Source organism: Pipistrellus hanaki, assembly GCF_964339955.1.
Source record: "Pipistrellus hanaki genome assembly, chromosome: 20".
NCBI classification, from domain to species: Eukaryota; Metazoa; Chordata; class Mammalia; order Chiroptera; family Vespertilionidae; genus Pipistrellus; species Pipistrellus hanaki.
In genome coordinates this window covers 11,335,767-11,362,428 of record NC_140522.1, presented here as the reverse complement: position 1 = coordinate 11,362,428, position 26,662 = coordinate 11,335,767, and the positions used below count along the sequence as shown (strand labels likewise).

The window sequence follows — 26,662 nt, the reverse complement described above, 5'->3', positions numbered from 1 at the left end:
AATGAAACTCTGGCTGCGGAGGGCATCACCCTCCTGACCCTGAACAACAGGACCGGACATCCCTGTGGCCTTGAGCTCCCGGCGGCCCTGCCCACTGCGCTTACTTAATCAGTCCTCGTCTTGTGAGCGACAAATACCGCCAGCCACGTTCCCATCGCACACTTTATTTTTAAATCTCCTTTTACTTTTTAGCCTTCACCTGTGGATTATGTTTTTACTGACGTGGGAAAGACACATCGATTGGTTGCCTCCCGTACAAGTCCGGACCAGGGGTCGAACCCAAGACCGTTTGGTGAACAGGACGGCACTCCGGCCATCTGAGCCGCCGGCCGGGACCATCATGCACGTGAGACTTTCCCCATCAGCCTGGCCACAGACCCACGAATCATCTTCCTCTTCCCAGAGGCACCACGTTGTTGTTCCGTGGACATTAAATTCATGCCAACAGCGAATGGAGGAGCCCAGAAGGCACGCCCAGCCTTATTGCCCGAGGGAACTCTGATGTTCCACCGGGTGGTGGAGGGGGCAGGGAGATTGGGGGGGTAACTTAAACAGTGACATCGCCAACGGAAAGCTCACAGATGCAGAATGCAGGCCCCACTGCCCAGACCGTGAGAAGATGCGTGTTCCCAGGCCGAAGGGGTGAGAGGGCAGAGCGAGGCCTCCCTCAGCCCGGCCGGGAACACGCCCAGCGGCACGTCAGACGGGAAGTGACATGCGTCGCGATGCGGGGTTACACATGCATCTTGGCGAGGCGCAGGTTTGCCACACGCGCTCTGCAGGCAACGAGGCACGGCCGTCCCAGGAAGCTTCTCGGGATGAGCCCACGTGACCCCGCACGCACTCAGGAAGAGGCACCGAGGACAGAAGAGATCGGTGTGATGTCAGGACACACAGTCTGCCCCGGGTACCCCACGGGACCCCCACGCAGGAGCCATCAGTATGGTTTTCACGTCCACTTTGTGGGAAGCAGCCGGGGACGTGCGTTGCTTGGCAACCAGCAGCTCCGCTCTCACCGGCAGACGTGGCCGGGGCCTCGGGCTCCAGACCCGTCTTCCCGGGAGTGGAAACGGGGGCGATAAAGCTGCGGTTCCCCCTCGTCACCCCGATCCTTAAACTCGGACGGCGACGTGGGGACGGGGGTGGAAGACAGGGCAGGGGATGGGAGGCGCAGGTGGCAGGCTTAACTCGGGAAAATAAAAGGTTTAAAGAGCTTCTAGGCCAACCACCCGCACAGGGTCTGCACCTTCGCACCAGGAGGGAGGCCAGAGGGGGGGACTCGGGCTGCCGTCCCCAGCCCAGGGCCAGGCGGGGAGGGACTTGGAGACTCGGGGCTGGGGGAGCATCCAGGCTGGGCAGGGCAGAGGGGGGGGTCAGGGTAGGGGGGTAGGGCAGGAGGGTCCTGAGCAGCGTGCTGGGGCAGGCGGACAGTGCCGCTCGGACAGTGCCGCTCTTTCAAACAGCCACGTTTCATCCGCACACATCCCTCCTCCCTCCCACCGTAAACACACAGAGAATGACTTTGTTCTGCTGGTGAATCCTCACCTGAGTCTATATCTTCCCATTGATTTGTAGAGAGTGGGAGAGACACACAGAGAGAAACATCTTGGTTACCTGCATCTAAGGTACGTGCCTTGGATGCCTCCTGTACGCACCCCAACTGGGGCTGGGGATCTGGCCTGCATCTAAGGATCTGGCCCTCGACTGGAATGGAGCCTGTGACCCTTCAGTCCCAGGCCTGGTGCGCTAACCACTGAGCAAACTGCAGGGCTCCAACCGCAGCCCACGCTAAAGAAAGGCGCCTTGAGGCTGGAGGTGCCCCATGGACACTGTCCCTCCCTGTTGGAGGACACCCAGTCCTCAAGGCTACATTACCGGGCAGCCTGCCTTCTGCCCCCCCCCCCAGGGGAGGTCTCCCACACGCAGGACCCAGGGCTGGAGGGAGACCCTGTATCTGCTGGAGCTCCCTACAGCACCCGACAGAGCTCGCCTCCTTCCCACGGGGCAGTTGCTGAGCTGTGCCGGCTGCCGTGATGTGAGAGGTCAGGCTGCCATGGGGCCGGGTGATCCCACAGCAGAAGGCTACTCCCTTCCTGACAGGGCTGAGTCCACTCCTCCAGGAAGGGGGTGAAGGGCTGGGAGGGAGAAGCGGGGGAGGGAGAAGGCCTCCTGCAGAAGGAACCAGCGCTGGGCCTGGCCACCAGGGCGGACCCCGCTTCAGCACCATGGACAGCCCCTCCGCCAGGTCCTGCTGCTCCCTGAGGAGGGCATCTCTATGGAGGTCGCCAAGGTCGCAAAGAAGGAACCACTTTGCCTTCCAGGAACGTCCCAGTCTCCAGCCACTCTGCCTGTCCACTGCCAGGGCGTGTGGTGGAGCGTCTCAGAGACGGGCTGCCAGCAGGAGTTCCCAGCCCCTGCCCTCACCCGCTGGCCACCAGGAGGGACTGGAGAGGGAGGGGGAGGGAGAATGGAAAGGAAAAGCAGACAGATGGAAGGTGGGATCAAGTCACAAACTGGACACCGCTTCTGGCACGTCCAGTGGCACTCGGCACCCTCCCTCCTGCCTCCCTCCTGCTCACTTCCTGTTGGTCTGTGGCCCCCTGAGGCCCAGGACACCTGCGACCAGCACCTGAGACACCAGCATGTGGGCCCAGGGGTCTGGCCCCGGCGGGCACCACCTGCTGTTCTTTACCCCCCGGAGAGGGCTGTGCCCAGCACACGTGGCGTCACCGTCCACTGGCTGAGGATGAGACGAGTCTCGAGCCTGCTCACTCCTGGGTCCCAGGCAAACGCCTTTACCTGTGACGCTGCTGGGTTACGACAGGCCGAAAGCCATGCCCCAGGGGAGAGCCACCCCCTGGGTTTGCGTGCTGGTGAGGGGCGTGGTGAGCCACTCGGGACGGCTTCGTGGGAGAAGACTCTACACCTCCCCCCGGGGAGTGGCCTTTCCTAGAACTCCCTGCACGGAGGCCAACCTTGGAAGGCACAAGCGGCCTGGTTTCTGGCATCAGGTACAGAGAGCTTGGCACAGGCCCCGCCATCCCATGGCATTCCCCGGGAGTCAGCTGCACGGGAAGAGCCTGCTGCCCGGGGCCAGCTCTGGCCCCACGTGCACTGTGGGAGCACAGGCAGGCCCGCTGGGCGCTGGGGAGGAGTGGGCCTGATGCTTCAGCCTCGCTGGACAAGCACGGACTCTGGCCTGAGGAGCGAAAAACCAGCAACGGGTTTCCCGGGCCCGGCGAGGGGGCCGGAGGTGCCCCTGCAAACACTGGCATTCAGTGCGAAATGATGAGGTTGCTCCTCAGATGAGGACCTGCAGGGAGCACCCACTCCGCCGAAGGACCAGCCTTGGTGGCCGGCCATCATGTCCGTCACCTGGCGTGAGCTCGGGCCTTGCTCTGCCTCAGACCACCTGCTGGTGAGGTCCCGAAGCCATCGCCACTCAGAGCGACAAGGTGTGCCTACTGTCTTCTCACAATGACGATGATGGACAGTGATACCCTCTCACTGTGGACCCCCGAGGAGCACACGGCCTCCCTCTGGGTCTGGGGTGCCCCTGACCCAGACAGGCACTGCGTTCTTCCTCGCACGTGGCTGTCTAGAACCGGTGCCTCCGTGACCCTGACGTGGGGGCGGAGCCGGTGAGAAGCAGGAGGGAGCGGAGGAGCCCAGCCGCTCACTCTTTCAACAGAATCCTACGCAACTGAGGCAGGAGCTATGCTTCCTGACCTTTCCTTTAATGTCGGCCTTTCTTTACCGTAACTTTGAAAAAGTGTATGACTTACTAATTCTAGGGAAGAAGGGAAGGGACCCTATTCTTTTTAAAAAAAAAAATATATATATATTTTTATTGATTTTTTTACAAAGAGGAAGAGAGAGGGATAGAGAGTTAGAAACATTGATGAGAGAGAAACATTGATCAGCTGCCTCTTGCACATCCCCTACTGGGGATGTGCCCACAACCAAGGTACATGCCCTTGACCAGAATCGAACCTGTGACCTCTCAGTCGGCAGACCGATGCTCTATCTGCTGAGCCAAACCGGTTTCGGCGGACCCTATTCTTATTTCTATTCAGTTTCACATCAGGAATGTCATCGTTTTGCTGAAAAACAAAACTAAAAACCCCCAATAACTTAGAAGGCAAATGAGTAGACCTCGCAGACAAACAGGAAACGAGAGGACCACAGGCTTACCCCTGAGCGAACAGAATGCTAAAAAGGCATATGCTAACGCCGTCTGAGACGCTATAAGGGTGTCTGATGTCACAGCAGACCCTCTGCACTGACGGAGCGCGCAGGCAGGTCAGTAACAGACGCAGGCCCGTTGGTTAGCTTGCTCGTCAACCCGCCTGTAGGACCAGATGAGCAGTAAGAACAACTTGAACCTGATGCAACTGGAAACGTAAATCCTGCCCTTCCATTTCTCACATTATCTCAAATCTCACTTCCTCCTCCAGATTCCTCCGGCCCCGGCCATCGCCATTACTTACGGACGCTTTGCCATGGACGCCCGCCTGGCCCTGGGGCTTCGCGTAGAGCGTTGCTGGTGGTTTGTGACAGCGAGGTGGGGCGGGGGGGAGTGCGAGGTGGGGGAGGGTAAGGAAGCCACTGGGTTATGGCACATCAGCACCCTGACGCATCTTTGCGTGAGGATGAGCTCACTGTGCTGTTTAGAAATTTAGCTCACTTCAGGGGTAAGCGTTTGCGTTAGTTCCAATGTCCGATGGCCGCAGGCACCCAAGAGGGAGCTGGGCACCAGTGGGGGACACAGATGGGCTCCAGCGTCATGTTGTCATGGTAACCAGAGCCTCTCCCTGAATCCTGCTCACGCCTGTCCTTCTCTGTAGGGTTTTGAGGAATCCTCCAGATGAAAGAACATGAAGGTCACAAGCCGCAGTTTGCCGACCACAGGGCCAGGCACAGGTCCTATTTGCCCCAGAAAGTCTCAGTATGTATGTGCTGTTATACTTCATCCTGTCTGGTGTCTTTCGTCCTGAATTTTCCGTTTTTAAAAGTAATCTGTTGTTATGATGACATAAACCAATGAGGCGGGAGACTCAGGCAGACCCTCCCGGTCTCTCTCACGGTCTCACTCAGCAGCACATGTAGACGAACAGTGCACACGCTCACACGTTAGGACACGGAGTTCCCACCCAATGGGGAACGGTGCTGACATGCACTTGGAGTCGGTTCCCGCACACGCGATCCGTTAACTGCTGAGACGCAGCTCTGTTTCTGCCAGAGAGACACAAGCTGTCATCCAAACCGTACACGGAGCTAGAGACACTGAGCTATAGAAGTTCCTGGCGAAGCTTGTGTGGCACAGAAACCATGGCACTCGGGGAGTGAGCGGGTCTCTTGCTGTCTGCCACCAGTTGGATATGAAAAATATTTGAGGCTTTCAAACTAGTTTAAATGATATAAAATTAAAACCTGGCAGATGACAGTTTTTAACTTTTTTTAAGTTGTTTTTTTTTTTTTTTTTCCACAGAGAAGGAAGCCGTCAACAACGCCAGACAGCTTTCACGTCAGGACATATTTCTGCCTGAGTGTCCGACAGAAAGGACTGGCGTGTTGGAAACCAGCTAAATTTTGTTTCCATCTCATTCCAAATGAGTTGCAAACCCCGTAATGAAGTCAAACACAAACAGGCCCGCCCCCGATGCGTGTGCTGAGCTGCAGTGGTGGAATGGAACAGAACTGGTGACGGGGAGCACCGCCCTGCACCCCGCACAGGCGGGAGGCGGTGAGCGAGGGTCAGACACAAACCAGCGGAAAAAAGGGTTATTTCTGAAATTCTACTGTGCTCCTGAAACTGACTTGGGGGAAGACCTTTTAATCTCTTTTAAAACATATTTTTATTGATTTCAGAGAGGAAGGGAGAAGGGGAGAGAGAGAGAAACATCAATGATGAGAGAGAATCATTGACCAGCTGCCTCCCACACGCACATGACGGGGAATTGAACCGTGACCTCCTGGTTGACGCTCAATCGCTGAGCCACACCGACCAGGCTGGTCTTTGGAGACTTTAACGCATAACAGTCTTATGAACTGAGAAATGTGCTCCACTGAAATGAACTCCGGTGGGCTGTGGCGCACATAAATGCTAAGTCATTTTCAGCCAGACCACGTTAATCCTACCAGGAGAAATGGATCATTTCATACGCTAACACACATGCACATACATATACACAAATACATAAGTAGGTAAACAAAGAAGAGCAGTGCTGAGGCTCTGAGACAATAGTAGAAGAAATTCTTCTTAAGGAAGAGATTAACATGCTCTGGGTATAGGTATGGTGAAAACAATGCACACACACAAAGGCGTCTCAGGAAAAATTATTCTACTCACTTTGTTGTAATGTTCTAACAAACCACCCAAGGAATGTTTAATTGTTTTACTTTGAGGCACATGGATTTTTTGTAAGAAGTTATTTTATTGCCCTAGCCAGTTTGCTCAGTGAATAAAGCGTCGGCCCGCGGACCAAAGGGTCCGGGTTTGATTCTGGTCAAGAGCATGTGCCTTGGGCACAGGCTCAGTTTAGGGCTCATGCAGGAGGCAACCAATGATGTGTCTCTCTCACATCGATGTTTCTCTCTCTCTCCCTCCCTCCCACTTTCTCTAAAAGTCAATGGAAAAATATCCTCGGGTGAGGAGAAAGAAAGAGAGAGAGAGAGAGAGAGAGAGAGAGAGAGAGAGAGAGAGAGAGAGAGAGAGAGAGAAATTATTTTATTTTTTGAAGGTAATTTTTGAACAGAACTATTTTATAAGCCCACTAATATAAATGGATTTGTCAGAAAATTAATAATTTTGATGACCACTTTTCACTCTCACAAGTATCCAGGCTTGGATAGTAAATTATGTGGTTCTCTTAGTTATAACTCGGAATTAGGGATGAGTCCAGAAAAGTAGCAAAAAGCAACGCAGTAGCCTCCTTAGCTAAGAAGTCCTTCAAGCACCAAGTACCATTAAGCATTGTGGGTAAAATCTTCTCACAAACCTTATTAAATGCATTGCTGGGCTTGTAAGAGAGTAATGGATTTCATGGCCAAAAAAATAAACGAATTGGCAACTCAGAGAAGCCAGCAGAGCGTGGAGGCTTGCTCTGACCCCCGACGATATTCTGCCAAACCAGGTGAAAGTCGGCTCAATTTCACAACAAAGCCTTAAAGGGCATGGAAAACAGAAGACAGCCCAACGCCTGGCCAACGTGAGAATTTTAAGAGAAAATTCCCCTCCACAACCGCTCTCCCCCCACCACCCGCACCCCTGCTCACTTCTACAAAACACAACAGTCTGGGAACTCAGCCCTGAGCAAAAGAGAAATTATTGCGAGAGCAGGAACCACAGGCCAGATTAACGTGGGTCTGCGGCTTTAATTCTCAGTGTCTGGGTGGCCCCGAGTATCGCAGGCTGAAAACCTGCTGCAGATTATCCTCAGCGGCTGGAGGTGCCAGGGAGAAGCCAGTGCGAAGACGGAGATAAACCCTGTTCGCCGGGTCTCGGAACCCACACATGTACAAGCCCGAGGAGGAGTGAACACCCCGAGGAAAATAAACACACAGACACAGGCACCTTGGCCAAGACCCAGCCAAGCAATGGGGGCAGCACAAGATGTTCCTACGTGGATTACGGGTCAACAGCAGGAAGCTGATGGGCACGGTGAAGGAAATTAAGCTGTCTAAAGAAATTAAAGACATTAAACAACATTAAAAAAAAAAATACCATCCGGAATGACCACTTTCTGCTTCTGGCCGTGCCGGAAACACAGAAGCTAGATCTGCTTTCCAGACCAAATGACTAGCAAACCAGAGGGACTGTCAGGAAGAACGCGTGGGTCCCCAGCAGCAGCAGCAGCAGCAGCAGAGAAAAGCCGTCGCTGACAGAGGGCACAGACGGCGCCGAGCCGCCCTGCCCGCGCCCGCCGAGGGGGAGGCCGCACCCAGCGAGGCCCTCGCCGCACACAGGGGCTGCTTTGCCACGAAGGCTGCGTGTGAACACTGCACTGGCCCCAGACCTGCGACGTGGGTCCCTGAGCGGAGGTCTGGATGCCGCAGGGAGATGCTGACTCCATCGGAAAGGCTTTCAGAGGGACAATCCCATGGCTCTTTTTATTTACGAACGAGTGGCCAGTTTGAGCAAGCCCCACAGAAGATCAGAGACGTTCCTTCTGCCCCTCCACAGAGGGTCGCTCTCCACTTCCCCTGCCTGCACCAGTCAAAGCTCTGCCTGAGCCGCAAGCCCCAACCCTGAGCCACGGACCATGAGCCATTGTGAGAGGCCTCAACTCAAGCTGAGCTGCAGCTGCAATGTCCTCCGTGAACCGTGTGTGTGTGTGTGTGTGTGTGTGTGTGTGTGTGTCTGTCTGTCTGTCAATATGGATCCCTAAGTGGCCTGCCAAGGTCTGGAACCCACCAGGACTCTGGCAAATAAACCGTGAGTGATCCGTGCATTGCATGTTTGTCTCCTGTGTAATTTATGCTCGGTACTTAATTAATAATGAAATTATTAATTAAGTACCTAGGGTCATACGTGCCAGATTTCTGGCTGAGGCACCTAGGCCACCTGTGCATACGTCCCTTATGGAATTATTGGGACACTGTCTCCCTGCCGGTCATACACATTCCTCCACTTGCCCCCCGAGACTCCGGGTGAGTGACTGCTCTGCCGACACACCCTGCCCATCCCTGAGTCCCAGGGTCCTGCTGCGGAGGGACAGGCGGGGACCCCCCTTCCCGGCCAGGACTAAGCAGACGGGTGTTCCAGTCCCCATCCGACCAGTCTCTGTTTGCCCATTGGGTCAGAGCCTGCAGAGAAGCGTTTGGTGATCTCAGAGACTGAACATCAAGGGGGGGAACCGTGAGAAGCTAAAGGCCAGTGAGGAGGTCTTTGTCCCCGAACGAAGGCCCAGAGCCAGGAGGGGCCCACCCAGGAGACACAGAGCAGGGACACCGCAGTGCCCGAGAGGTGGTGAGGGGCCCAGCACCGGCTCCCCACTCAGAGGCCGGAGCCGGGCTACCGGAACAGAAAGGGTGGCGTTCGCAGTCAGTGCGTCTACTCACTAGCAAGGGACCAGGGTCGTGACCCCAGCGGGGTCCCCGGCGGCCCCCCACCCCCGGGGACGTGGCGGCTCTGTGATGGACCTGGCAGGCCTCATGCCCCCGAGGCCACTCGTGGCCTCGGCTCTCAGGAGAGCAAGAGCAGCCTCGGGATTCTCCGGGATTAACGCGGAGACAGATGGTGCTGGAGGGGAGGCGCACAGAGGCGTCAGTGACGGAGGGACGGACGCCGAACCTCCGGCCACAGGGACGTCTGTGTCCCCGCGACGGCCGGACCCGCCTTCGCCGCGTCCTGACGGCCTCAACACGATGCCGACGACGAGAGTGTCTGAGGCAGCGGCACTGAGCATTGGCACTGCGGCCGTTGCTTGGCAACCGGAGCCTTGGGTTGTTTCATTTCTAACCGGCGAATGCTACGCCCGGGGACTGGAGTCGGTGAGAATAGTTCCAAATGGATGTTCTCCCTGCAAATCGGGAGGTCATGCAGCATCCGTGCGCACGGAAAGGCTGCTAACTGCACCTGTGTGCGTGGGTGTGTGTCTCACATCTCACATGCGCGTGCACACACACGCACACGCACATGCACACGCACACACACGCGCACGCACGCACGCATGCATACCTTACACAGAGCTCTCTCCACTCCCCACTGTCTCATGGAAATCTGAAGCACGGATATTCCTTCGCATTTCCCCCGGAAAATACCTATGTGACTGACTCCGTGTGAAGCGTAAATGACACATCCGGGCCCCGAGGCCACACCGCCACGCCCACGGGAGCCGGGCTGCCCAGTGAGGCTGACAGCAGCCATGAGCTCCTCTCTCGTCCGCCCGCACTGGCCGCCCAGACCCTGCCGGTAGCTCCGATGGTTAGGGCGTTGTTGCCTGGGTGACAGGTGGAAGGGGTGGGTCTTCTTTTCCTTCCTCCCTCCCTTTCTTCTTCCTTCCTCTCTTCCTTCCTTTTCTCCTTCCTTTCTTCCTCCCTCCCTTCTCTCTCTCTCTCTCTCTCTCTCTCTCTCTCTCTCTCTCTCTCTCTCTCTCTCTCTCTTCCTCCTTTACTCCCTCTCTCCCTCCCTCCCTCTCTTTATTACAAGTTGAGCATATTCAACGGTAGAAATAATATTGGATGAAACCTCATAAACCTTCAACTTGAACTTTTTCTCGGAACAGGGCCGGGGAAGTCATTTCTAGGTTTACCCAAGCAGGACTCCAAATTTAAGAATCGAAATTGCCGGTTAAGCTCCTGCCGCCGGCCCACCGGTCCTGGTGGAGAGTGAGGCCGCTGGCATCACTGGGGACAGAGGGCCCACGTCTCGGTCCCCGTGGCATCGGCCGCCTGGCACCCTTTCCCCCCCGTCGGTGACTCAGGCTGAGGATGTCACGGGGAAACCGGGACCCCATGTGTGTGCCTCACCCTCAGACAGCCACGCCGGCAGGTGTGCTTTCCGTGTGCACAGAGGACGGCACCCCGGTCAGCCCCGCTGGTCCCGGTCACAGCGCTCTGAACCCCACCAGACCTTCCCCCACATCACGTCACCCGAGCCAGGCCCCGGGCTGTGGTCAGGGCACGGCTGCACCCCGTTCACGCTCAGAAAGAGGGGCCCGGCCGTGGGAAACGCATTTGCACACGAAGGGTGGTCACACCAGCTGTGTGAGCTCCGCTCGGAGGCTTTTGGGTAAAACACAGATTCCCCCCAGCCTCAGGCCGCTCCAGGCGGCACACTGTACATCATAAAGGCGATGTGCTGTCCGTCTGAGGGTTAGCCTGGCACACACACACACAAGCACGTGTCCTGACGGCCTTAACCCGTCACCAGTCAATCTGGCCGCCCCCGTCCTACGGGATGGCCAGCCCGTCACAGCCGATAGCTCTCATCACCATGAAGTAGGTGCATCCATAAAATGGGCACAGTACTCCGCACAATGGGCACAGTACCCCGCACAATGGGCACAGTACCCCATCCAACGGGCACAGTACCCCGTCTAATGGGCACGGTACCCCGTCTAATGGGCACAGTACCCCGTCCAATGGGCACAGTACCCCGTCCAATGGGCACAGTACCCCATCCAACGGGCACAGTACCCCGTCTAATGGGCACAGTAGCCCATCCAACGGGCACAGTACCCCGTCTAATGGGCACAGTAGCCCATCCAATGGGCACAGTACCCCGTCCAATGGGCACAGTACCCCATCCAATGGGCACAGTACCCCGTCCAATGGGCACAGTAGCCCATCCAATGGGCACAGTACCCCCATCCAATGGGCACAGTACCCCGTCCAATGGGCACAGTGCCCCATCCAATGGGCACAGTACCCCCACACAATGGGCACGGTACCCCATCCAATGGGCACAGTACCCCCATCCAATGGGCACAGTACCCCGTCCAATGGGCACAGTGCCCCGTCCAATGGGCACAGTGCCCCGTCCAATGGGCACAGTACCCCGTCCAATGGGCACAGTGCCCCGTCCAATGGGCACAGTACCCCGTCCAATGGGCACGGTACCCCGTCCAATGGGCACGGTACCCCGTCCAATGGGCACAGTACCCCGTCCAATGGGCACAGTAGCCCATCCAATGGGCACAGTACCCCCATCCAATGGGCACAGTACCCTGTCCAATGGGCACAGTGCCCCGTCCAATGGGCACAGTACCCCCACACAATGGGCACAGTACCCCGTCCAATGGGCACAGTACCCCGTCCAATGGGCACAGTGCCCCGTCCAATGGGCACAGTACCCCGTCCAATGGGCACAGTGCCCCGTCCAATGGGCACAGTACCCCGTCCAATGGGCACGGTACCCCGTCCAATGGGCACAGTACCCCGTCCAATGGGCACAGTACCCCCATCCAATGGGCACAGTACCCCCATCCAATGGGCACAGTACCCCATCCAATGGGCACAGTACCCCACACAATGGGCACGGTACCCCCAGGGCAGCTGGGACTGAGACCTCCGCTGAGAGGATTCCGTTCCCTCCCCCTGGGCAGCCTACAGCCAGGACGGGCCGATGCCAGCATTTCCGTCCTGTCTGACTGCGGAGGGTCCTGCGTCCGAGGCCGTCGGTGAAGACGGGTTTCCTGCCCTGAACCAACACACGGTCCCGCCCTCTGCCCTCTGCCCGCCCTCCGCCCTCCGGGGAGCTTATTGGTAGGGCACGTGCTTGCTGCCCGCCCTCTGCCCTCCGGGGAGCACTCACTGGTAGGGCCCGTGCTTGCTGCCCGCCCTCCGCCCTCCGCCCTCGGGGAGCACTCACTTGTAGGGCCCGTGCTTGCTGCCCGCCCCCTGCCCTCGGGGAGCACTCACTGGTAGGGCCCGTGCTTGCTGCCCGCCCCCTGCCCTCCAGGGAGCATTCACTGGTAGGGCCCGTGCTTGCTGCCCGCCCCCTGCCCTCGGGGAGCACTCACTGGTAGGGCCCGTGCTTGCTGCCCGCCCTCCGCCCTCCGGGGAGCACTCACTTGTAGGGCACATGCTGGCTGCCCGCCCTCCGCCCTCCGCCCTCCGCCCTCCGGGGAGCACTCACTTGTAGGGCCCGTGCTTGCTGCCCACCCCCTGCCCTCAGGGAGCACTCACTGTTAGGGCCCGTGCTTGCTGCCCGCCCCCTGCCCTCCAGGGAGCATTCACTGGTAGGGCCCGTGCTTGCTGCCCGCCCCCTGCCCTCGGGGAGCACTCACTGGTAGGGCCCGTGCTTGCTGCCCACCCCCTGCCCTCCGGGGAGCACTCACTTGTAGGGCACGTGCTTGCTGCCCGCCCTCCGCCCTCCGCCCTCCGCCCTCCGGGGAGCACTCACTTGTAGGGCCCGTGCTTGCTGCCCGCCCTCCGCCCTCGGGAGCACTCACTTGTAGGGCACGTGCTTGCTGCCCGCCCTCCGCCCTCCGCCCTCGGGAGCACTCACTTGTAGGGCCCGTGCTTGCTGCCCGCCCTCTGCCCCCTGCCCTCCGGGGAGCACTCACTGGTAGGGCCCGTGCTTGCTGCCCGCCCTCCGCCCCCTGCCCTCGGGGAGCACTCACTTGTAGGGCACGTGCTTGCTGCCGTTGACCAGCGCCAGGATGACGTTGCCCAGCGCGGACAGGGACAGGCACAGCCCGGTGCCGCCGTCGCGGCTCTTGCTGAGCGCCCGCACACAGCTGCCCAGGTCCAGCAGGTGCAGGCGGCTGCGGCCCCCGGACACTGCGGGGAGAGGACAGGGGGGTCAGTCTGCAGACACTCACCGTCCTCCGGCGGCTCCTCGGGGCGTCCGGGGGGGGGGGGCGGGGGGGAAGAGAGGAGAGAGCAGAAGGCTGACGTTCATGGTGTAGCCCAGTGGTCGGCAAACTCATTCGTCCACAGAGCCAAATACCAACAGCACAACGATTGACATTTCTTCGGAGAGCCACATTTTTAAACTTAAACTGCTTCTAACGCCACTTGTTCAACACAGACTCGCCCAGGCCGTGGTGTTTCGTGGAAGAGCCGCACTCAGGGCGCCAAAGAGCCTCACGTGGCTCGAGAGCCGCAGTTTGCTGGCTACGGGTCTAGTGGGAACCCCAACAAAATCACACCGGGTGATTAACGCCATGGCTCCCTCACATTCTGTCCGGCACACGTCGCTGACCTTCTAACATTACCGATTCGTCCCATGTCCTATCCAGTGTTTCCCAAACGTTTGACATGTGTGTCCCCCTCCTATAATTTCCGTAACGCTGAGCACCCCTCGTCCTCATGAGAACGTAGAATTAGGTGCCGCTAAGCACGGTGCAGTGCCTATCCCCACCGAACTCCGGTGCCACGCGTACCCCCACCAAACTCTTCCCGTACCCCTGGGGGTATGCATACCACACTCTGGGAAACGCTGGAGGGATGCCTGTGGGAGGGACGGGCGGGGCTGCGGGCGGAAAGGCCCAGAGGAGAACCGTGTGTCCGCGGGCAGCGGGTCCTGGAACTGATGCAGCAGGAACCGGAACGACCCAGACGGGACCAGCTGCTCTGGCTGCTCATCACAGGACCTGACCGGAGCTCAGGGTCACCGGTTCGAACCCAGGGTCCCACCGGGCAGCGGCAGAGCCGGCGCCGAGAGGGAGGGGCCCCGTGTCAGCTGAGCGTCCGCCAAGCGCCAGGTCCGGCCCCAACAGCCTCATCAGTCCCCGCGGTCAGACCGGGAGCCATACCTCCTCCTCCTCATAGGCGGGAACACAGACACTCAGGAAAGCTAAGAAACGTGCCCGCTGCCGAAACCGGTGTGGCTCAGTGGATAGAGCGTCGGTCTGCGGCCTGAAGGGTCCCGGGTTCGATTCCGGTCAAGGGCATGTACCTTGGTTGCGGGCACATCCCTGGTGGGGGCTGTGCAGGAGGCAGCTGGTCAATGTTTCTCTCTCATCGATGTTTCTAACTCTCTATCCCTCCCCCTTCCTCTCTGTGAAAAGTCAGTAAAATATATTTAAAAAAAAAAAAAAAGAAACGTGCCCATGAGCCCTCTGCTTCAGGCCGGAGGAAGGGACAGGGACACCTCCTCTCAGGCCAACGTGTGGAACGGCACAAATGCCCATCCGCAGGCGGACAGGCAAACGGGGCCGTCCGCCCAGGTGGCGGGCTGCCCCTCAGACACAAGTGACGGAACCAGGGGCACGACCCCAAAGACCGCCTCTCCCAGGACGTGTGCGAGCGATGACACACACCGAGGACAGCCCACATCTGACCCGTTTGTGTGGGATCCCGGGAATGCCAGGAGCGCAGAGGAGCTAGAGCCGGTCAGCGGTGCCCGAGGGTGGGAGGGAGGAGGGAGGGGAGCTGGAGGGAGGAGGGGGGAGCTGGAGGGAGGAGGGAGGGGAGCTGGACGGAGGAGAGTGGAGGGAGGAGGGGAGAGCTGGAGGGAGGAGGGAGGAGGGAGGAGCTGGAGGGAGGGCGGAGGGGAGCTGGAGGGAAAGATGGCAAAGGTCCCAGAATTTTTGGGGTGTTCGGTGTGTGCCCTCTCTGGCTGTGGTGCTGGTTTCCGGGTGCCCACGTCCATGTACAACACATCTCACCAGATTACATACCGCCCTCTCCTCTCCCTCCCCAGGCCTCTGCATCCCCACCTGCCCGGTGCCCAGCTCACACCCAGCACCTCGCCCACCCCGCAGCTCCCTGCTCCCCGTGAATGCTGGCCTCAGGGGCGCTCCTTCCCGCCTCTCGGTATCTGGCATGTCTACAGCCCAGAGCGCCTCACACCCAGGCCTCACACCCAGGCCTCACACCCAGGCCCCACACCCCGGCCCCACACCGCGGCCCCACACCCCGGCCCCACACCCAGGCCCCACACCCCGGCCCCACACCCAGGCCCCACACCCAGGCCCCACACCCCGGCCCCACACCCCGGCCCCACACCCAGGCCCCACACCCCGGCCCCACACCCAGGCCCCACACCCAGGCCTCACACCCAGGCCTCACACCCCGGCCCCACACCCCGGCCCCACACCCCGGCCCCACACCCCGGCCCCACACCCAGGCCCCACACCCAGGCCCCACACCCCGGCCTCACACCCCGGCCTCACACCCCGGCCTCACACCCCGGCCCCACACCCCGGCCCCACACCCAGGCCCCACACCCAGGCCCCACACCCCGGCCCCACACCCCGGCCCCACACCCCGGCCCCACACCCCGGCCTCACACCCAGGCCCCACACCCCGGCCCCACACCCCGGCCCCACACCCAGGCCCCACACCCAGGCCTCACACCCAGGCCCCACACCCCGGCCCCACACCCCGGCCCCACACCCAGGCCTCACACCCAGGCCCCACACCCCGGCCCCACACCCCGGCCCCACACCCAGGCCCCACACCCAGGCCTCACACCCAGGCCCCACACCCCGGCCCCACACCCCGGCCCCACACCCAGGCCCCACACCCCGGCCCCACACCCCGGCCCCACACCCAGGCCCCACACCCAGGCCTCACACCCAGGCCCCACACCCCGGCCCCACACCCCGGCCCCACACCCAGGACGGATGCTCTGTTTGCCTCCCGGCATGTCCAGCCTTAAAAGGATGTCCTGTGCTCCTCTCTTATCCCGTTTCCTCTCCTGTAAAGGCAGGTCGCGGCACCGTGCAAGGAAAAGAGTTACTTTTAAAGCAAAACGGCAGCTGCTTTGCAGCGGGATTACTGTCCACAGACAGGAGGACGGACAGTCCCCGGCCCGCAGACAAAGGGCAAAGCTGGGCTGGAGTGGACGCTCAGGCCTCTGAGGTGATGCACCGAGTGCGTGAGGGGCAGGTCCTGACGCAGCAGAGAACAAAGGCGCCCTGTGGGTGTGCTGAGAACATTACACTGTCATCACCCTGCAGGGCTCAGAGGGAGGGGCCGGGCAGAGGGCGCAGGGGCTGGGCAGAGGGTGGAGGGGCCGGGCAGAGGGTGGAGGGGCCGGGCAGAGGGCGGGGGGCCGGGCAGAGGGTGGAGGAGCTGGGCAGAGGGCGGGGGGCCGGGCAGAGGGCACAGGGGCTGGGCAGAGGGTGGAGGGGCAGGGCTCAGAGGGAGGGGCCGGGCAGAGGGAAGGGGGCCGGGCAGAGGGTGGAGGAGCTGGGCAGAGGGTGGAAGGGCCGGGCAGAGGGCGCAGGGGCTGGGCAGAGGGTGGAGGGGCTGGGCAGAGGGCAGGGGGCGGGGCAGAGGGTGGAAGGGCCGGGCAGAGGGTGGAGGGGCTGGGCAGAGGGTGGGGAGGCCCGTGAGATAGGCCCTCCTCTGTCCCTCCCTGTCCCAATTGTGCACTGGGGGGGTCCCTCAGCCTGGCCTGCACCCTCTTGCAATCCAGGATCCCTTGGGGGATGTCAGAGGGCTGGTTTCGGCTCAACGGTGGAACGACCGGTCGCTATGACGTACACTGACCACCAGGGGGCAGAAACTCAATGCAGGAGCTGCCCCCTGGTGGTCAGTGCGCTCCCACAGGGGAAGCGCCTCTCAGCCAGACGCTGGGCTCGAGGCTGGTGAGCCTAGCAGTGGTGGTGGGAGCCTCTCCCGCCTCCGCCAGTGCTGAGGATGTCTGCCTGCCGGCTTAGGCCTCTGTCCCCGGACATCAGCTGGACATCCTCCGAGGGCTCCCAGGCTGCGAGAGGGTGCAGGCCAGGCTGAGGGACCCTCCCGAGTGCACGAATGCCATGCACCGGGCCTCTAGCGAAATAAAATCACATTATTATGTAAAGCAATAATAAGACCATGTAAAGACTAACGTCTCTAAGTTAAACCCAGTGCTTTGGAAAGATGTGATAAAAATGAGTGTGTGTGTGTGTGTGTGTGTGTGTGTGTTTTTAAAAAAAAAGACGCTAAATAGGTGTGAATGGAAAGTTCCAGAGTGGAAAACATGCGAGGAATCTAGAGCAAGGCTCTCTGTGGGCCGCCCAGGGCACCGAGGCCCCTGAGTCACATAGAAGAAATGCAAAGCGCAGGCCAGACGGCGGACACACATGTGCTTACGAGAGGCAGCAGCTGAGTCTCAGGGAGCAGGCCCCGCCCCGGAGCGGAGGACCGAAGCCGGAGGCACGTGCGTGCGTGTGTGCTGTAGCCGAAATAACACGCTGATGACATGCCCGGACCATTTCACACGATTTCCCCTTTTAAACTCAGTCCCTCAATTACTGACGGACTCCTGCCTGCGCTGCAGACGGGCGTGTCTCTGAATCACAGGTGACAGGCTGGTCTCTCTCTCTCGGAAATGCAGCGAAACTAGAGGGCAGAGAGAGTCACTAACTGACCACGATTCTCCAGAGCTGGGCTTCCCGGGGGCCCGCAGCCGCACAGATCAGCAAAGCGGGGTGGTGGGCCCCGTGCTGGATGAAGTGTCGGTCCCACTGACTGCCACAGACTCTGTAAACCAGGGAAATAGTCTAAGCGTGACCAGGTGCATACACAGAGCAGTGACACGCCCCATGGACCTTCCCTTCCCATCCTGACTGGACACGTTTAGCACACGCCACTCCGTCTACTACAGTGTGGATCTGTGTGTGTGTAACCCATACGTGTGTGTGTGTACACAGCCCAGGCGTGTGCTCACGGAGCTTAGCTCTAGCCTCGGAAACCTCTTTTATTTATTTATTTTTTTAATATATTTTATTGAGTTTTTACAGAGAGGAAGAGAGAGGGACAGAGAGCCAGAAACATCGATGAGAGAGAATCATCCATCAGCTGCCTCCTGCACACCCCCACCGGGGATGTGCCCGCAACCAAGGTACATGCCCGCAACCAAGGTACATGCCTTTGACCGGAATTTGAATCCGGGACTCTTCAGTCCACAGGCCTACGCTCTATCCACTGAGCCACACCGGCCTCGGCTCGGAAACCTCTTTGAACCCGTCATCTCCGCTCCCCAGGGCCAGCGGACAGCGCCCGCGGCTCTCTGCCTGTGGGCAGGAGACGAATTAATTACTGTCCCCTCACCGAGTCTGAATTAATTACTGTCCCCTCACCGAGTCTGAATTAATGACTGTCCCCTCACCGAGTCTGAATCAATGACTGTCCCCTCACCGAGTCTGAATTAATTACTGTCCCCTCACCGAGTCTGAATGCCAGGCCACAGGGGTTCGTCCCTCCACATAAGTAAGCAAACAGCGTCTCCATGCGGAACACACTCCAGACCCCCTCATCACAGGCTACACAGGTGTAATGCACAGGTGTCAAGTGAGCCCTTGGGGGGTGGGCGGCGTGCATTCTGGCCTGGCCCCTTCCCTACAGCCAGGCGCGCGGCCGCAGGGGCACCCCCAGGGGCTGGGGGCTCACCCCCCGCGGGCCCGGCCACACCCTCGCTCGCTCTCGCCTGCAGACGGTTAGGACACGAGGAAGTGTGGGAAGCCATTAACGGACGTGCCTTCCTCCTTACCCCGAGTTTGTGATTTAAGGGCCATTGGCGCCCACGGCTTTTCCACGGGAAGAGGAGGAGGTGGAGGGTAAATATGTGGCCGGCACCCAGGGTGGGTTAAGACGGACGGGTGGGCGGTCAGGGTAGGGAATGTCCTGGCGGGCACTTCGGTGGAGGCCGAGTTTGACGTTCTAACAGCTGAGACAACCTCATTAGCGGCTTCTCTGCTTCCAAGAGTCCTCCCGGCTTCCCCATTCCGAACCGAGAGCAGAGCCGGGAGGCACGGGGTGAGGAGCCAGAAGCAGAGCCGCCCCCGGAGGGCCGGCTCCCCGGAGCTCCCCTCGGCCTGTGGCAGCCACCGGCCCGAGACCCAGGCCTCAGCGAGGCACGCTTTGCTGAGAGGACCGGATTCGCTGCAGGCTCTGCCGATTATTATTATTATTATTTTATTATTAACAGCTTAAAAGAGTAAATAACCACTTTCCAGACTCCCACGTGCACGTGGCTGAGACACGGGCCACCAGCAGCTCCGAGGTGTCAGGGGAACTCTGTCCTGATGTGAATTAAGGCCTGGACCCTCTCACCTCTCTCCTAACCCTCCACGTTCCCTTCCTTAAGGAAGTTATTCTAGTCCTGGCCAGGGTGGCTCAATGGATAGACTGAAGGGTCCCGGGTTCAATTCCGGTCATGGGCATGTACCTTGGTTGCAGGCACATCACCAGTAGGGGGTGTACAAGAGGCAGCTGATCGATGATTCTCTCTCATCGATGTTTCTAACTCTCTATCCCTCTCTCTTCCTCTCTGTAAAAAAATCAATAAAATATATTTAAAAAAAAAAAAAAAGAAAGAAAGAAAGTTATTCTAGCCCTAGCCAGGGTGGCTCAATAGACAGAGGGTCGGCCTGCAGACTGACGGGTCCCCGGTTCAATGCCCGGGTTGTGGGCTTGATCCCCAGTGTGGGGCGAGCAGGGGGCAGCCAATCAATGATTCTCTCTAATCACAGATATTTCTCTCTCTCTCCCTTCCTCTCTGAAATAAATACAAATATACATTAAAAAATAGAAAGCAGTTGCTGTGCATCAGGAGTGGGAACATCCGGCTGTTCGGCCACATGAGGCTGCAAACTCACCTGGCCTGGCCCTGCCAAGGCATCAGGGGAGCGTGACTTCAACGTCTGACCAAACTCAGCAGGCTCATGTCTCAGCCGATGATGGTGCATGGCCCGAGAACCGTTATAAACACCACCTGGCCCCGGGCAGGAAAGGTCCCCAGGCCCGATGTACGTGGTGTGAGCCCCTGAGGGCCCATTTCCCGGAGAGATTCCGTTCACCTGTCTAACGCCTCCCCCACCCCCAGGGCATGAGAGGGTCAGGGGCCGCGGCTGAGGGTCAGAGCCCTGAAGCCGGCCTCCGGGAACCGGACTCCCGCCCAGGCCAGGCCCACACTGAGACCTCAGTCCAGGGAACGGGGGTCCTGGGCGCGACTTCGGGCCCCGATAAGGCTGCGTGAGTGGCAGCAAGGAGAATGAGCGGCCGAAACCGGTGTGGCTCAGTGGATAGAGCCTCGGCCTGCGGACTGAAGGGTCCCAGGTTCGATTCCCATCGAGGGCATGTACCTCGGTTACGGGCACATCCCCGGTGGGGGGTGTGCAAGAGGCAGCTGGTCGATGATTCTCTCTCATCGATGTTTCTAACTCTCTTCCCCTCTCTCTTCCTCTCTGTAAAAAGTCAATAAAATATATTTTAAAAAAGCAGCAGCAGCAGCAGCAGCAGCAGCGGACAACTAGTAAAGGGGACAACATGGATGGATCTCAAAAGCTACATGGAAGGACCAGACCCACAGCCACTGTGGCCACGTGGTCCCCTGGGTCTCATCTTCTGGACTGAGGCAAAACTGTCCGATCTGCATTGCCCGGGGCCGAGCAGTGGAGGGGACCACAGGGACCCCCGGGAGCCGAGGGGGGGCTTCGCTCCGGATCTCGGTGCCGGTGCTGGTCACACAACCGCACAGATTTCCCGAAACTCGCCCGAGGGCACCCAGCCAGGTGTGACCGAGTGTAAACTCTCCCCCGTTAGAGCGGAATTAAAACCATCGCCAGGAGCAGGCACAGACGGAGGCGCTAGGAGGAGGAGGGCGGGGCGAGCTTCCACGTGGGGGCGGCAGGCGCCCCCTGTCAGTGGTCGGCAAACTCACCCACAGAGCCAAACGTCAACAGCACAACGATGGCATTTCTCTTGAGAGCCCAATGTTTTGAGCGTTAAGCTTCTTCTAATGCCACGTCTTCAGCACAGACTCGCCCAGGCCGAGTGTGGTGTTTTGTGGAAGAGCCACACTCAAGGGGCCAAGGAGCCGCATACGGCTCACGAGCCGGGGTTTGCCGACCACGGCCCCAGAGCTGCCTCTAGGGTCCTGGCCTACAAGACTCCGGGCACCAAGGAGACCTGGGAGAAGCGGGGGGGCCCACCCCAGACCCCAGGGGGGGCCCACCCCAGACCCCAGGGGCTGTGTTAACTCCAGGGTCCGCCTCCCTGTCAGTCGATGAGCTCAGTGTCCGGCCCCCAGGGCTCCCACTCTCCCCAGGGGCCACTGGCACCGAGCATCCTGAGACATCCGTCTGAGAGCCCCGGCCCACTAGCCGGGGAGCCTGGACAGACAGGCCAGGCTGTAAGGCCAGACGCAGCCCATGGTCGGCGCAGAGGGCCTGAGCCACCTCCTGCCGGGGGCGGGGTCCGGGCCCTGCAGCTGCCACAGGACTGCGGCTGGCGGACAGGGAACCCGCCGATGGGGGGGGGGGGCGGGGAGGGAGCAGCCGCAGTCCGCGCAGCCACCCACCGCCCGGTGCACGGCCGCGCCCTCTCGGGCCGCATGGCCGACTCCGGCCACGGACTACCCGCACCGCCAGGCGCCTGGGGGGTGACAGCTGGTCTCCCACGGGGAGCACCTGCGAGGGCTGGGAGCACAACGCTGCCCTGAAGCAGCTGTTTGGCCTTTTTATCTGCTTCCCCCGCCCACGCCCGCGGCACTGACCCTCATCGATTATCTCCCCCGGCACCCTTCCCCTCGGCCAGGTCAAAGGCAACGTCAGCCCGGACTCCACTGTGATCTCCAATCACACAGGGGGAGAGGGGCGCCCGGCTGGGAACCCGCCCGGGGGCCAGGTCACGGCGGGAGGACGGGGGGGGGGACAGTGGGGAGGACAGTGGGGCACGGGGGCGGTAGGGGGGGGAAGGGGCAGGAGGGCACTCACTGCCGCCCTTGCCGCTCTTCTCCATGCGGTACTGGTACAGGTGCAGCGTGAAGAGCATGTGGGAGCTGCGCAGGTCCTCCTCCTCGCAGTCCTGCCGGTGGCCCCGGCGCGCGGCCAGGGCGGCGTCCAGGAAGAAGGCGGCCTTCTCGGCCGTGGGCGCCCGCAGCTCGCTCTGGTTCTGCAGCTGGAAGACACGGGGGAGCTGACGCCGTCCGCCCGCGGCCGCCCGCCAGCACAGCCCACGGCGAGCCCTCTGGGCCGAGTCCGCCCGGAACACGGCCCCCCGCACACGGGCCTCAGCTGCGTCCGTTCCGGCGGAGTCTCCCTCGCCGGAGGGCGTGTGTCTCCCCCATTTTACTAGGTCGCTTCTGTGAGCAGCAGGTGTGCAGAGCACATGGATGGCCCAGCCGTCCACCTGCGAACCAGGAGGCCACCGTTCGGTTCCCCGTCAGGGCACATGCCCAGGTTGCAGGCTCGGTCCCAGTGGGGGCATGCAGGAGGCAGCCTATCAGTGGTTCTCTCTCTCTCTCTCTCTCACTCTCCTTCTTTTCTAAAATCTATATATATATATATATATATATTATTGTAAAAGCAGCCCTCGCTGGTGTGGCTCAGTGGATAGCGCATCGGCCTGTGGACTGAAGGGTCTCAGATTTGATTCCAGTAAAGGGTGCATACCCAAGTGGTGGGCTCTGTCCCCAGGGAGAAGGGGCGTGCAGGAGGCAGCTCATCAATGATTCTCTCTCATCACTGATGTTTCTCTCCCTCTCCCTCTCCCTCTCCCTTCCTCTCTGAAATCCATAAACATAAAAAACAAATAAAAAAGCACATGGATGTCTCTGAGCGGGAGCAGAAGGCCGCGGAGGCCAGCCCACCAGCACCGGGGCCGTCCGCTCGCCTAACCCCCGGGGAGGGGCCTGCGTCTGAGCGCACAGGTGGGGCGGCTGCAGTCAGGGAGGCTGGGAGGGGCGATTCCACTTCTGTGATTGCCTCACGGCGCCCGAAGAAGTGGGAGAACTCGGCCAGCTCAGCACGACTCCCCGTTTCCCCAGCGATTTCATTAAAGCCGATCCGGAGCACATTCCCTGGCATCGGTATACGCCCGACGTCAGTGTCAGAGACGCAGGCGAACACCAGGAGGCCTGGATGCCTCCTGTGCGTTAGTTAACAAGGGACATGTTTTTATCTGTAGCCACTGGGTCCAGGTGCCTGGCATCCTCACTAACGGGCTAGAGCCAAGGTCGGCAAACTGCGGCTCGCGAGCCACAGGCGGCTCTTTGGCCCCTCGAGGGCGGCTCTTCCACAACACGCCACGGCCTGGGTGCATCTGTGTTGAAGAGGTGGCGATAGAAGAAGTTTAAGTTTTTAAAAATGTGGCTCTCTCTTGCCGAAACCGGTTTGGCTCTGGATAGAGCGTTGGCCTGGGGACTGAAGGGTCCCGGGTTCGATTCCGGTCAAGGGCATGTACCTTGGTTGTGGGCACATCCCTGGTAGGGGGTGTGCAAGAGGCAGCTGATCGATGATTCTCTCTCATTGATGTTTCTAACTCTCTATCCCTCTCTCTTCCTCTCTGTGAAAAATCAATAAAATATATTAAAAAAAAAAAAAGAAATGATTATTTAATAAATAAATAAATAAATAAATAAATAAATAAATAAAAATAAAAATGTGGCTCTCGAGAGAAATGTCGATCGTTGTGCTGTTGGTATCTGGCTCCGTGGACGAATGAGTTTGCCGACCCCTGGGCTGGAGACAGCGTCATGGGCACCGTGTGGGAGCCTCGGACCCCGGGCAGTCAGAGCCGGAGGGAGGGCGTCCCCGTGCGCCGGGAGCAGAGCGTGCGGAGGCCGGGGTTCGAGGGGGCGGCGGCGGCGGTGCCTGGAGCTTTGCTGCTCCAAGCGGGGGCCTCCTTGGGAAGCGTGTGGGAAACGCACCATCGAGGCCCCACCAGGCCTGCCGAGCCGGCGTCTGCATTTTAACAAGGCCCCAGCGATGGACACGCCACTGATGCGGGCGGCTCTGCTTTCTGGGTAATTCCCTGGGAGCGGCGGGGGTGGGGTGGGGTGGGGGTGGTAAGAGGTGAGGCCGGGAAGGTCCATGTGGGGCCTTGTGAGTCACGGAGAGCTTGGGATGGAGCCTCCTACAGGAACGGGGCCTCTGCGCAGGGGAGAGAGGGGGTCCTGTCCCTCCCTGAATGCCTGCCTAGGGGGGGGGGCGGAGACAAGGCCAGAGAGCCTGCTGCTGGGGCCTGGACGGGGATGCCCCACCTTGTGCTGCCACCGTCGGGCAGCAAGAGGGAAGCACCGGGCACGGGCATGGCCACCTGCCAGGGGATGGCAGCTTCTCCTGGCTCACAGGTGCCACGCTGGCATCGCGGATCTAACCACCCCAAGGCTCACGCTGTTTCCTGCAGCAGGACTGATCCGCCGCGAGCCAGGCCGGGAGGCCGGCACAGAGCCGTGGGCAGCCCCGTGGTGGCCGCGGCCACGTGTGCAGAGCAGCAACTATTCCCGTTGGTTTTAAACAAAAGGAAGATTGTGCCCTCGCTGGTGTGGCTCAGTGGATAGCGCATCAGCCTGAGGACTGAAGGGTCCCGGGTTTGATTCCAGCCAAGGGCACAGGCCTGGGTGGCAGGGTCAGTCCCCAGCAGGTGCAGGAGGCAGCGGATCAATGATTCTCTCTCATCATTGATGTTTCTCTCTCTCTCCCTCTCCCTTCCTCTCTGAAGTCAATAAAGAAATATATTTTAAATAAATAAACAACAAACATACAAAAGGAAGATTGCACTGTGTCCTTCCCCCACCCCCTGAATAGGGTGTAAAAGATGGAAATTCAATTTCCCCCAAATGCTACCCCAGTGGAGAGTCTTGCTCGCTGTCAGTGACATCCGGGCACACACGTGTAGGTGGGCGAGCAGCCGTGTCAGGCCACGTGGGCGTAAACACGCGTGGGCTGCCCGGTGCCCGTGCCCGGGAGGGAGCCCGCCTGGGGGGCCCGCCCAGCCCGGGAGGCGGGCCGAGCCCCGGACCCCATACCCAGGAGCCCTCCTGTGGGACCCAGCCCGGGAGGCAGCCGAGCCCCCGATCCCTGTACCCAGGAGCCCGCCTGGGGGCCCACCCAGCCCGGGAGGCGGGCCGAGCCCCGGACCCCGGACCCAGGAGCCCTCCTGTGGGACCCAGCCCGGGAGGCAGCCGAGCCTCCGATCCCTGTACCCAGGAGCCCGCCTGGGGGCCCACCCAGCCCGGGAGGCGGCCGAGCCCCGGCCCCCGGCCCCGCGCCTCGCTCACCTGCGTGCCGCAGACGGGGTCCTCGCACAGGTACACGCCGGGGGACTGGCCGTCCTGCAGGCTGCCCGTGGCCACCTCGGCCAGCAGGTCGCGCAGGCTCTCCTCGCGGCCCCACACCTCCACGGCCGACACGCGCACCGAGAAGCGGGCGCCCGTCTTCTCCTTGCGCTCGTTGATGAGCTTGAAGAGCCAGGCGATGGCGCAGGGGATGATGCCCAGGCTCTGCGTGGAGTCGTCCCTGCCGATCATGGTGTACGACTTGCCTGCGGGGCCGGTGGGGTGGGGGGAGATGGCGAGTGAGCGTCCGGGCGGCTCCCGGCCTCAGGAGCGGGGCCGGGGCGGCAGGAGAGAGGCATGGGGGCGGGAGGGAGGGGAGAGGGCAGGACGGTGAGCGGGACACTCGGCGTTTGCCGACAGTGACCCACGGCCCCTTCCCGGCGCTCCTGGTGAAAGAACTGCAGTTGGACTGCAGAGCCACGGCCAAGGACGCCACGGAGTCACCAGTGCCTCCAGGGGGACCCCGATTGCACACGGCCCCCGCTCTGCACGGTCTGACCCGGAGGAGAGGGAGGCAGGGCTCACTGCTCTTCGGTGCGTCATCTCACCGCCCACCCCCTGCACCTCACGCCCCCTCAAGTTCAAGGCCGTGTGTCTCTTCTCCGCACGAGCAAACCCGGTGAGCCCGGTCAGGGCTCCGATCAGAGATGGAGAAGAGGAGGGGGGGGGAGGGGAGGAGGGAGGGGCTCTCTGTCCCCCTGGACCTGCCCTCCAGCGCCAGGGCCTCTGGCGGCATCTGGGCCAAGGGACACTCTCACTCGCTCGCCCGGCCTGAGGCGAGGCCCGTGCACAGGCGGCCAGGGTCAGGGTGGGGAGGCCCCTGCAGAGGTCGGCTGGCTGCTGCCCTCCCAGGTGCCCGAGGGGCGGGCGGGGCTGGAGGGGGGGAAGCGAGGCCGCAGAACGGTCCTTGGTGCAGCGTGGCCTGGTCTCTGCTCGGAGCTGCTCCTGTGATGGGTACGTCAGCTCCATCTCCCACCCAAATCCTCCGGAGGGGGGGGGGGGTCGTGCTTCCCAGCAGCCCCTGCTCAGGGGGTACATTCTCCTGCGGCTTTGCTGGGTGTGACCCTGACCTGGACCCCACAGGAACCACCCCATGCTCCCCGCTCATCTCCGGAGCTCAGGGCTTCCCTGGATGATGGCTCCAGCCCGAACGGACACCTCCTCTCAGCAGCAGGACGCCCGTCGGGGTCCTCTAACTCGGCCCTCGGGGGCAGC

At 60.6% G+C, this 26,662-nt stretch overlaps 1 protein-coding gene across 1 annotated transcript in view; it reads right to left on the bottom strand.

The window, feature by feature from the left end:
- Positions 1–26,662, bottom strand: part of KIF26B (kinesin family member 26B) — a 285,433-nt gene that overhangs the window by 13,608 nt on the left and 245,163 nt on the right. The window contains 3 exon segments of the mRNA XM_084868813.1: positions 13,071–13,230; positions 22,104–22,287; positions 25,391–25,653. Coding sequence (XP_084724939.1) covers positions 13,071–13,230; positions 22,104–22,287; positions 25,391–25,653 — 607 coding nt within the window.